Here is a 13,073-nt window from a genome sequence, read left to right on the forward strand (position 1 = left end):
TTATCAAAATTTTTTAATATAGATGAATTCCTAAAATATAAAAATTTCTTGTGATTTTGTGATTAATTGTATATAGAATATTTAGAAAATGTTTAATTTCAATTTTTATGTATAAATTATTCAAATATAAATATAAATATAAATATAAATCAAATACTTTATTAAAAGAAATGATTCGAACAGTATATTTTTTCTATAAACAAATGCATTGAATTCATATGATAAACTATACATTTGATAGAAAAAAATAACACGAATTAAAAATTTTATACTAACAATTTAAATTTTAAGTTATGTCATTTTTTTCTCAATAATATATTATCTTTTGGAATGGAATTATATAATTTTTGGTTAATACAATTCATTATTTTCTACGAAAAAAACAAAAAAGAAAATATTAAATATTTAAATTGAAAAATAATTATTTTAGAAGATGTTTTAATTTTGATATAATAAAGTTAATAATTTAATATTATAAATCTATTATTTTTTATTTATTTGTATTATCTGTATATTTTATTCTTATCATATATTTTAAATTCTTAATTTTTTATTTTTTTTTTACAAAATAATAAAAAAGTAACAAAACGTTAATTATATAATTAAGAAATTGAAATTTAGTATTCAAGAACTACTATCTTAATTAATGTATTCCATGCTATAATTTATTCTATCCATTGTTGTTGAATATAAATTTTTTTTTTTACATAAATTTTCTAAAAAAAACTTTTCAAAGGCAATATCATTTTATATCATATTAGAATACTAAATATTATAGTAATTTATATTACTATCATTTTATAATATTAAAATAAATATTTTTTTAAACTAATAATGTTTCAATATAAAAAATTAATACTTTTTTGTGGAAAATAATATGTATTACTTTATTTAATTGTGCATTAAAAATTATAGTTCTATTTAAAAAAACGTATATCTTTTATGAAAAAGACTTTAAATAGACTTTGCATCTATCTATCAAGAAAAAACAAATTATATCAAATTATGCTTTATTTAATTTAGGTATTCTTTTATACAGAGAGTAATAATTTTTAAATGAATAATATGTTATGATATTAAGTTATGATCATAGTATTAATATTATATTTTTTATTTCATGATGTTATTAGGATAAAATAAATGTTCAGTTAATACACTATTCGAATATTGGAACTTTAAATATAGAAAATTCTATTATAAAATAAAGAAATCGATATACAAAATATTAATATATTCATGGAACATATTTGGAAAATGGATTTTATAGATTGTAACAAATATAAAAATTGATATGCAAAATTATCAGTTGAAATTTATATAAATGTATATATATATATACATGTAAACTATATATTATATATAATTATAAATTATAAATTATAAGCAATTAAAATTTGTATTAAATGATATGAGATAAAAGAAAAATCCATTTCTACTATTGCTACTTTGCTTCATCTGACGTGAATTTTATAAAAAAAATTGTTTAAATTAATAAATAAATCTTAATTGATATTTTTGTTAATATTTATATTTATTTATAATTATTTCTTCAAAGATATCTCATAAATTATTTATAATTATTATATTCTATACACGATAGATTAAAAATACTGTAAAGAATTGAAAATATAGAAACGATTGTGAAATAATAATTATACAATATTTAAGAGACTATATAAAAAAAAGTATAAAATATATTATTTTCATAAATTCTAAGATTTTATTTTCAGCTCTAGAAGTTGCTAAATTTAAAAATAATTTATTGGATAAATATATAATAAATATATATAATAAATTTATAATAAATATTGGATAAATTATTGAAAAATTATGAAATATTCGTTAAAAGTATATGAAAACATATAAAAATTGAATTTGGGATCATGTATAATCCAAAGAAATGAGAAAGTTAACAAAGTTGTAAAAGAGATTACAAATCAATCTTATTATAATTTAAATATAGTTGTCTAATTACAAAGAGATTAAGAAGATCTAAAAGAAATATTTATAATTTTAATAAAATTCTTAAAATTTACATAGGAACAATTCTTGAAAAAAATTTATAAGTATATCCATTATACCAGAAACGATATTTATGAAACAAGTGCTGGTTTTTTCTTCAATAGAAAACTCCAAGTAACAAGATTAAGGTTAAGGTCAATCTTATATATCTTTTTTTATATTCTGTTGAAAAAAAAATTATATCATTGTAATATTTGTAATTGGATTAAAATATGAACTCAATTGAATGAACATATCATTACTCAAAATGTCAATATGAAAAATAATTAAATATATTAATAAAAATATTAAAGAAATGACTTGAACAAAATTAATTAATATATAAATATTAAAATTTTTGAAATGCATAAAAATTTTTATTTACATTGGTGTAATTTGATAATTATGTTTACTCTGTATCATTATATAAATTAATGAAATTGCTAATGATCTTCGATTCTGAAATTAGAAAATTTAAATTAAAAAATATATATCTTTTGTATATATTTTAAAATAATAATTATTGCTCTTGGCACTGATGTGACAAAATAATTCTGTTAATTTTCAAATAAAATGACACAAGTCGTTTATTATTATTATTATAGATTATAAATATCTAAATGATCAAATAATAATCAAAGTTAAAAAAGTGATAATTATTTAAAAATGCGCTTTCAATATCTATCGATTTCAATATCTTTCAAATATATTAAGATCATCATTCTAAACAATTTTTCTTCATAAATGTTATCATATTTCGGATTTAATTTTAAGATATTTGCAAAAAATTTTTTTTAAATTTATAAACGTATTCATTGTGAATTATAGCATAGACAATTATTTAATAATGATTTCTATGTAATTATATATAATTGTATATAATCTATATAATTCTATATAATCTAAATATTAAAGAAAAAAACTAATGGATTATATCAAAAGAATATTTAAAATATATCCATTTTTACTGATATTTTTCAATTAATTTTTTATTTTAAAAATTGGAAGTTTAGAAAAAAATCTTACCATGTCATATGATAAAAGAAACTTTTTTTTGTTAAGAAATTACTAAAAAGATTACAAAATCATTTTTTTGTTTTCAATGGCAATCATCGTCGCTTAACACATGGAAATTGCAGAAAGACGAGATGTCATTGAGCACCACTGTTACCAAACTGTCGCGTCTTTACCAAACTGTTTCGCTTCAACAGAATGTTTCGTTGAACTCAAATATTTTTCACAAAGGAATTAAGTTATTAAAAAAATGTTAACAAAAATTCTTTGATTCAAGAGGAGCATTGTATAGTACAAATAATTTTTTTCTATCTTGATTATTAGAAAAAGATTATGGAGAAGAGGTAAAGTTCAAGATCAACTTCATTTTTTTAAATGGAATCATATAATTATACAATAATTAAATGATTTATCTAAATATTTCTGATATTTATCTACTTATATTATAAGTAGATAAAAAACCATTGATTTAGGAGATATTCCAATTTTAAATATTGTAGTTTTAAACTATTAATAGTATCAAGGATTGAAAAGATGATAATTTTTTATTATAATAATATTTTAATAAATGAATAAATATTTATTAAATAAAAAATCAATTATTATAGAATGAAAGAATAAAATTTTTTTTTTTCGTTAGAGTATGCATCTTATATAAATTATAAATAAAAATTACACAAATTGTATTATCAAAATTATTTTATTAATTTATAGTAATAAATTTTTATAGTGATAACAAAATTAGTATAATAAATATTGCCGAAAAGATTAATATTTACAAGACATATATTTACAAACTACATATTTAGATTTTAAATATTATATCTATTTTTCGCGATTTAAATTCTTATAATTGATTTTCTATTTTATAAATAACTGTTATAAATTAATATAAATTAATATCATGATTTTATTTTTTATTTTTTATAAATATCTTTTTTGAAATATAAATTATTGGGAAACAATTTAATGAAAAACAATTAATATTGAAGTTTCGGAAATATTTATGGTATGTTTATGTGAATACAAGAGTTATAATTATCTTTATAGTTACTTTATTTCCAATGAAAGTAAGAGAAGTAATTGAATTATAAAAGTAAGAACTATGAATTATGAAGTAATTAATTAACACGTAATTATCTTAATTGTGAAAATAAATATTTAAGTCATAAATTGCTTAAATTAATAAGATAATTTCATAAAGATCATATTTGTATTCGTAATTTTCAACGTAAATATATGTATAATGCATTATAAGATGAAATTGAAAGTGAATTAAATATATAATAAAATATATTAATATTCAATTTAAAATATTTCATATTTTAATTAATATTTGTTTAAATAGATACATTAAATTTTATAAAATAACTTAAAACGAATAATTACGATTTGTTATTATTTCGAAATATATGTATAATACAGAATATTTTTTTCACTAATTTCAATTTAATTTGAAAAAATTATAGAATTATTATTAAATATACGTACATTTATGTAACGTATTCGATTATAAGTAAAGGAATTTTTCATTCGTTTAATGTGTTTTTATTTCATTGGCAGAATTTAATCTTAATGTGAAAATAATGGAAGAAAACGGAATATAACGTTAAGATAACTAAAATTACGAATAAGGAGATGGAAGAAACAAGCTTCGAAGAGGAGAGAGAACAGAAAAAGAAGACGTTGGAAAAAAGGGAAAACAATCGAAAAGTCTGGAGGGTTGTGCCGACCGACTGGAAGTTTAACGAACTCGAACAAAGAGAAAGAGGCTTCAGAACGAAGGAAGAGGATTGACGAATAGGGTGCTACCTCTGGATCTAGTACCGGGGTGGAGTAGAATACACGTACATTCTCTCCACCATCAGGCAATGGCAGCAACCCCCGTGTATTACCAGCAAGCCACCCCCATAACACTACCCCTTGGTGCTGTATCGATCCATCGCCATGTCGGATTCAAGCCCCTCCAACATGCTAGAAACTTCGGCACGTCGTGTGGCGGCCACCCTTGAACAAAGGAACCGCATAGACGAATTTTCAGCTATTTTTCACTTTGTTTCCTTACATTCACCACCTTCTCTTCCCAATCTTCCGCTTTTGTTTAAGGAACTATTGTAAGCCAAAGATGTCACGTTTGTCTTTTCATAATATGGTGGTTGAGCATCTCTGCATTTTCCCCTCCTCTCACATATCTGACAACAAGTAAAAAGTGATGAATCATGCTCTTCAAACTAACAATGGATATCAAACTTTGCCGACTTGTTGAGTTTCATCACATTTAAAATTATATTATTTTGGGTACTTATGGATGATCGAATAAAATGAAAAAGATAATCGAAAAAATGTTTGTAATATATAATATAGAATAAATACGAGAAATGTTAATTTTTTTCTTTGTTAATATTAGTCTTAATATAATTATTCGTTTAATTAAAAAAAAATGTAATATTACAAATATTAATTTTATAGAAATTATAATTTCTATAAAAACTTCTGTGAGAAATTTTTCTTTTTCAACATTTTTTTTATTTTTAAATTTGAATATAGATTATTTTGAATATTTAACAAAAATTGAGCATACAAAAAGAGAATCTTAAGAAAATAAAAATTAAATAAGAAATTTTCATTGGTTAATTCACTATAACGTGAATTTAGAAATTAATAATTAAATAGAAATACATAATTCTAAATATAATCTACAATAGACTATTTTAAATTTTAACAATTTGAAATTGTTTATAAAACAATATTGCAGATTTTATAAACGATAGTTTTTTTTTCTTTATTATATATTTTTTCATCATAAAAAGAACGATGAATAGAAAATGAAAATTTTATTAAGATTATGTTCACGTAATGTATGTTACCATTTAAAATTCAATCTGGAAAATCAACATACATGTCAAAAGATTTGAAAACTTTTTTTGGATATAATTTTCATTTGAAAATACTTATGCAAAATTTTACAACATAATTTTTAAAAAACTTATATTTATTAAAATACGTTTTATTATCTGGTTAAATAATTTGATCATGCACTTTTCAAATCATTGTATTGAAAAATATATATTTTGCATACAAAATATAATACGAAATCTTTAAGTAACAAGAAATCTTTATTTCCTTCTATATTGTCACTAGATACTTTGATTTCCTTCAATCAAAGATAATATAACATGAAGATTTTTCACATAATTTTTATAGCAATATGATTTATTATAATATGTTTTATGTACCAAAAGAAAATTTTTTATTAATTTTATGTATAGAATATATTTGATGATTGATCATTATTATCTTATAAAAAAAAATATATAAAAATTTATTTAAATATATTAAAACAATTTTGAAAATACATAAAAATTATATAATATATTTTTAATATTTTTTAATATTTATATATATATATATATATAAATATAATATTCTATAATATTTTTTTATAAATTCGTATTTTTGATAATACTAAAAATAGATTTCTGAATATTTGTATTCTATTATTATATAAGTTAGCTATTTTTCAATTAAAATTTTGTTCATAAAAAAATTCTTCTATCATCTATAAATAAAAATAATAAAATCTTTTAATTAAATAATTAGTAAAATTTTTATATTTAAGAATAATATTTAAGAATAGTATTTAAGAAATATTCAATTTATTTCAAAATGATCAACAATCAAATTAAATATGAAATTATTATTATTGTTATTATCATTTCAAATATATATATCAATGTAAAATATCAGTTATGTTTAAGAAACGAGATTTATAAACATACGAAAATAATGCTTAACTTCTAGGTTAGCTTTATTTAGCTCTATTTGTGAGACAGTTTCATTATATTAATTTTTTTCAATTTTTTTTCCTGCATGATCTTCTTTTAATCTTCTCATGCCATCCATCTTTCAATTAGAATGTAATGTTCATTAATGAAATTATAGATAGCTTATATTTTTTTCATTATTGGTAAAATTGATTTACTTTTTGTTAATTTTTTTATTGGTTATACAAATACAAATGTTTTATCTTATTTACTATATTTGGCATAACCAAAATTATTGGGAATTCTTTTTTTTCATATTTGTTCTTAATTTTTAATTTTAATTTTTTTAAATTATAAATTGAATACCTATTAATAGTTTTTCTTTTACATTTATATTTGTTATGAAAATAAAATCTAATTTTTATTTTGGTCTTATTTTTATTCAAAATATCTATTATTAGTTTTTTTTATAAGGAAAATTTATTAAAAAAAAAAAAATTATTAAGAAAGAAATAATATTAATTTCATAAATTAAAATTCATAATTATATAAAACTAATTTCATAATTATAAAGACATATAAATAGTAATAATAGATAATTATAAAAAAACATTTTTTAATATATGTAATAGTAATAATCTTATGTAACAGTTGCATAAATTTTATCATATATAGATAATAGTTAAGGCTTAGCTATAATAATCTAACTAATACTTAAATATTCTTTTGCATATAATTTAATGGTAATTTACTATATATATATATATATATATATCTAAAATGACGTTATGAAAATAAATAAATTACAACTATATTTCTGTATTTCTCAATAAAATAGTAATATTAATGTCAATATTAATTTTGCTAAAAATATTTTAACGTTCTAAATAATCATAAAACAAAAAATATGAAATCCGTAATTTTGACAAATTTAGTTATTTTAGTATTAATTGTTCAATGTATTATAAAACGATATCTGGATTCACGTACCAAACTGACGTTTTCTCGCGTGAAGGACAAATGAATATTTTTGGAACATAGACCGGTAACGCATTTACCAGTCAGCACTCTGCAGCCGGTATTGTTTTGTGAGCTTACAATTAGTGCGGTGCCCGTGATGTTTTGTTCCTTTGAGAGCGCTATATTTTCCATTGTTCTCTATCGACGTCGTTCTCTACACTGTTATAGTGACATACTACATTTTGTACTCTACTAGTTGGGATTAAATTGCTTACAATTTTGACAAAACTGTATATTATAATTTCAAAGTGATAAAATACAATAACGTTAATAATAAGCAAAAAAAGACAAGTTATTTGAAAGAAAAATTTCACAAGATTAAATAATTTTTAAATATTTTATATGATACGAGTATAGTACCATATTTTCTGTACTATATTATACTATATACTAATGTTGATTATTTAAATTAATTCAATTAAATAATAAATTCATTTAAATAAGAAATTCGAATAATATAAAAATTTTTATATACTGAAAGAACTAAAAATTAAGTAATTTTAAAATAAGCATATTTATTAATAAAATACATATTTCATAAAAGAATTATTATAAAAAAATAAATTAATTGTTTTTTGATATAATCAATATCCAATATATATTATAGAATATAAATATTATTAATATAAATTATACATGTTATTTTAATATATATTCATCTTCCATTTGAATAATTAGTCATACTATAATATAATATTACTTTAATATCGATAAATATAATATTTGTCATAATATTATAATAATATCATATTTATTATGATATTTGTTTGATTTATTTTAATTATTTTCATATTTTCTGCATAATTTTATACAACTTTATATAAATAAATTAATTATAATGACAATACAAAAATAATTTTTAATCTAGATAATGAAATTTTGAAAAATTATTTATTTATATATTTAATAATATATATAGATAACTATATATTTAATAATATACATAGGTAAACCAATTATATTTTAGTATATCTTTTATTATTCTGTACCACTATTGCATAATGATTATCAAATCAATATTATATAATGCTAATAATCACACATATAATATGAAATAAATATTAAAAATATATATATACATGATAAACCAATAATAAAACGTAATGATACTAATAAGTTTTTGATTAATCAACTTTGTTGATTGCTATCTATAATAATTAATTTCGAAAATTATTTTATATAGTTCTATTATTAAAAAATAACTAATAATAAGAACTATATCTATATTATTTCGATGAATTAAATTTTATTAAATTAACATATATTAGATTAAATCATTAATTATCCTTTAAATTCTTTGCCTTGCAAAAATTAATTAAAATAATCATTATGTATTATACTTTTTTCATTATTTTAGAAAGAATTACATTTTATTTCAAACATAATAAATAATTATTTATATAATTTCGTATTTCGTTATGATTTTTCAAGTATTTTTTGGATCACGTTGCGTTGAAATAGTCTAATGTATAAAGAGTAAGTACAAAAAAATGAATTTCTTATTCATATTTATTTAATTTCAATAGTAATTAAAGCAATATGCAATCAATCAAAATAATTGTTTTAATAATTCGTTTTAATACTACAATGAATATCTTTTTTATATTTTTTTCTTATATTTTTATATCGTAAACTTTTTATAATATAATTTACAAAAACTAAAAAATTAGTATGAAATATAAATTTAAATTACCATTTTTTTTTATTAAATTTAGAAAGTTTCTGTATTAACCCACGAGTACTTTATAGGATAAAACGAAATTACTAGTTTTGTATACTTTCGTATCGTCTGCAAAGTTTGACAAGCACTTGAACGATTATTTTTGCAAACATTTGAGAATAATGTTCCAAACTAATAAAAGATTAATTGTCAAGTGAAATTATCAAAGTTCTTTAAGAGTTTTTTTTTTTTTTTTTTTTTTGATATACAGAATATCCCCGAATTAAACGATCAAACTGCACTATATGTTCTACGAGTAAAAATAAGAAAAAAATATTATACAAACATAAGTCTGCAAATGCTTTATAAAAAGTTGTAAGAAAAAACCAAATAAAAAATATAAAGTCAATAGCGTTCAATAGAGTTATAGTCAATAGAGTTCGTTGTTAGTACATCGAAATAAGGTAATGGTATTTATGAAATTTGTTCCTTCTAGCTATTTCAAGCTTGCATTCGTAATGGGCGATTTTGAAATGAAAACAAACTTCTTTTCAATGTAATAAAACGTTTATAGATATAACATTTTTTTTTTGTTTTTATTCATAAAACATATACAGTTTGATCGTAATCCGGGAACATCTACATAATCCTATAAAAATTTATATGTATATAATCCTATAAAATATTTATATATTATTTGATAATTTAAAAGAATTATTATAGAAATTAACGCAAATATAAATAGTATAATAAACAAAATTAACACTAATATAATCGCTAAAAAATTGTTTATTATTGAACATATTTTTCTAGTATATTAGTAGTATACTTTAATATTTGTCTTGTTTTATGTATATTAGAAATGAAAACTGTAAAATTGAAGTAAAATTATTTATTAGCCAATTTTTACAGATCAGAAGTACTAAATTTAAATTTAAAAAAATATAAAAATATAAATATAAAAGTAAAATTTTATATGTAAATTTAAAAATTTTACAACTAATTTTTATATTCAATGTAAAATTAAAAAATTATATAAACTTCTTAGTTATTAAGTTTATAATTGTAATTTATAACTTGTAAATTCACCAATATCATCAAGTTAAAAATTATTAATATTAATTATAAATATATTTTTATTGTTTATTATAATATAAATTTTATTATATAATATATTATTATATAATTATATAATATAATTTTATTAGACTGTAGATGTTTATGCAAATTTAGATTTTTATGACTATAACTTCAGAAATGAAACTAAAGTAAGAATATGTTGTATATTTCAAATATCATAACATATAATTTTATTTTGGATATTATATATTTATTATTTTGAATCAAAAAATCATATTATAGATCATAATCTATTCATTTTTGATTTATAAATAATCAAGAAATAAATAATTATACATTTATTATACATTTATATTATTAGATATTATATATATTATATTATTTATATATATATATATATATATTATTGATATTATTTTAAATATAATGATTTTAAATATAAATATAATTTTATTTGGATAATAATAATAAAATGATTTTATATCATGAATAGATTAAAATAAGAATATAACTTCATAATATAAGTGAGTTCTATATGAAAAAATAATTTAAAAATATAAAATAAAATTTTTTTTAAGATTTCATTTTCAAATAAATAAAATTCAAAAATTTTTAAATACAAATGAAATTGGCTATTTATCAATGAAATACAAATTATCAATAGAAGATAATTCACAAGTACATGCAAAGATAAGTAAAAAATATAAAGTAAATTTTTTTCATGTAAAAATTATTTTTCGAGAAAATTGAATTTGAAAATTCGCCATTTATACAATTGACTGTATATATATATGTATATAGTCATACTGACTACTTAATAATTCATTCGTATTCGGAATCAGTTAATTTTACTTGTATTTAAAAAATTTTTAAACTTAATTTATTCAAAAATGAAATAATTTTATTCTATATTTTCGATTTATTTTTTCATATAATAATTTTTAGAATTAATTCTATATATATTGTCTATATAACATTATATATTTTTATAATATTTTTTTAAATAATAATACTATGAATTAAATAATAAAATAATTAATGAAATAAATATATTTGAAATCAATATGTACGAAAAAAAATCATTATTGTTTATATTTTTTATTAAGTAGAAGATTTCTCAAGTTATTGTATCTCTTATATTATCTTTTCCAGCTCAAAAGGACAGAAGCAGAAGAGAAATTCCCATAAGTTAAGACAAAGTTTCCATTTCCCAGAAGACTTTCCCTTTTCTCACCCAGCCCAAATCGAACGTGAGAATCCAATTTCCGGGTATGTAATCAATAAAAGTTATACATTGATTTTTCGTTTCAATTTTCCTCTTACGAGAAGTTTTACTTTGTTAGGTGATTATAAGACGATCTTATGATGAACAACTTTATAGCTGCTTTCTGATAAAAGATCCTTATATATAAACCTTTTCAGAATCTTAAATATTTCGAGTATTCAATCTATTTTTTTTTAGAACGTGCATTAAAATAATTTGTTTTCTTCTTATTTCTTCAATTTATTTTCAAAGCCTTTCCTGAAGAGCCTTTCAGGATGACAGATCTTTTTAAATATTAAAAATTTTTTATATTTGCTGCATGATTCGTAGTTTAGATATATATATTTTTTTTTACAATTAGATATAATTGCTTCGATTTATAAAATGTATAATAATATCAGATATTGTAATTATGCAATGATTCTGCTTAAGTTAATATGATAAAAATATTTAAAAATGAAATAAATTATATAGTTATCAAATAAAAAAATTAAATTTATAATTTTACATTTAATTTATTGAATACTTATAAATTATTAATTTTAAAAATGAGTAAATAAACAAGACAAGTTTTAATACATAATATCCAAATTACATAATATCCAAATTATTGCTCGCGATAAATTTAAGATTCAGATCTTAAAGTTATGGCATAATCAAATATATATATAAATCAAGACACTTAATAAAATTGGAATTATAATTTATATTATAAATGATGCATTATGAAAAAAATATTATTATTATTTTTATTAATTATTAAAATATTATTAAACAAAATTAAAACAAATTAAAATAAAAATTCATCGTTCAACGAATGATTGTATTGTAACTATCACGAAATGATCGAATTTTATTTAACCGCATATTCAAAGTTTAAAAGAAAATTTAAAAACAAATCGTACAATAACTTTTGAAGAATAATTTTAAAGAAAAAATTCAAATTATGGATTCAATCCTCATAAAAAATTTTGAATTTATAAAATTTTTGATGAAGAAAACCTGTTATTTCTCTTCCTGATGTTCCCATGATACATAAATACAAAAAAAACTAAGAAAGGAATCTGAAAAGTAAAGTTTTCATGTTTTAAAATAAATCTATTGGATTGTGTATAATTCTTTTTTTACAAAGATAAAAATATAATATTAGCAATTGAAATGAATTTTTAGCAAAAATTCAATTCTGATGGACAGAGATATACATTCTACAAATTCTATATATTTCTATTAAATTCTATATCTTTTTTTTAAGTCATAATTATTGCATCAT

General features: G+C 18.6%; 1 protein-coding gene across 3 annotated transcripts in view; it reads left to right on the forward strand.

Annotated features, from left to right (window-relative positions):
- The first annotated feature begins 7,758 nt into the window (after positions 1 to 7,758).
- The window catches only part of LOC133665740 (uncharacterized), a 42,659-nt gene continuing 37,344 nt past the window's right edge, over positions 7,759 to 13,073 (forward strand). Inside the window, exons 1-3 of one of the 3 annotated variants that reach the window (XM_062072030.1) lie at positions 7,759 to 8,150; positions 9,231 to 9,275; positions 11,692 to 11,808. In XM_062072030.1, coding sequence (XP_061928014.1) covers positions 9,265 to 9,275; positions 11,692 to 11,808 — 128 coding nt within the window. In that variant the 5' untranslated portion in view covers positions 7,759 to 8,150; positions 9,231 to 9,264. Of the gene's footprint in view, positions 9,276 to 11,691; positions 11,809 to 13,073 lie in introns of all 3 variants that reach the window. The other 2 variants (XM_062072031.1, XM_062072029.1) reach the window with 2 other exon arrangements.

The sequence above is a fragment of the Apis cerana genome, linkage group LG2, assembly GCF_029169275.1.
Source record: "Apis cerana isolate GH-2021 linkage group LG2, AcerK_1.0, whole genome shotgun sequence".
Classification (NCBI taxonomy): Eukaryota; Metazoa; Arthropoda; class Insecta; order Hymenoptera; family Apidae; genus Apis; species Apis cerana.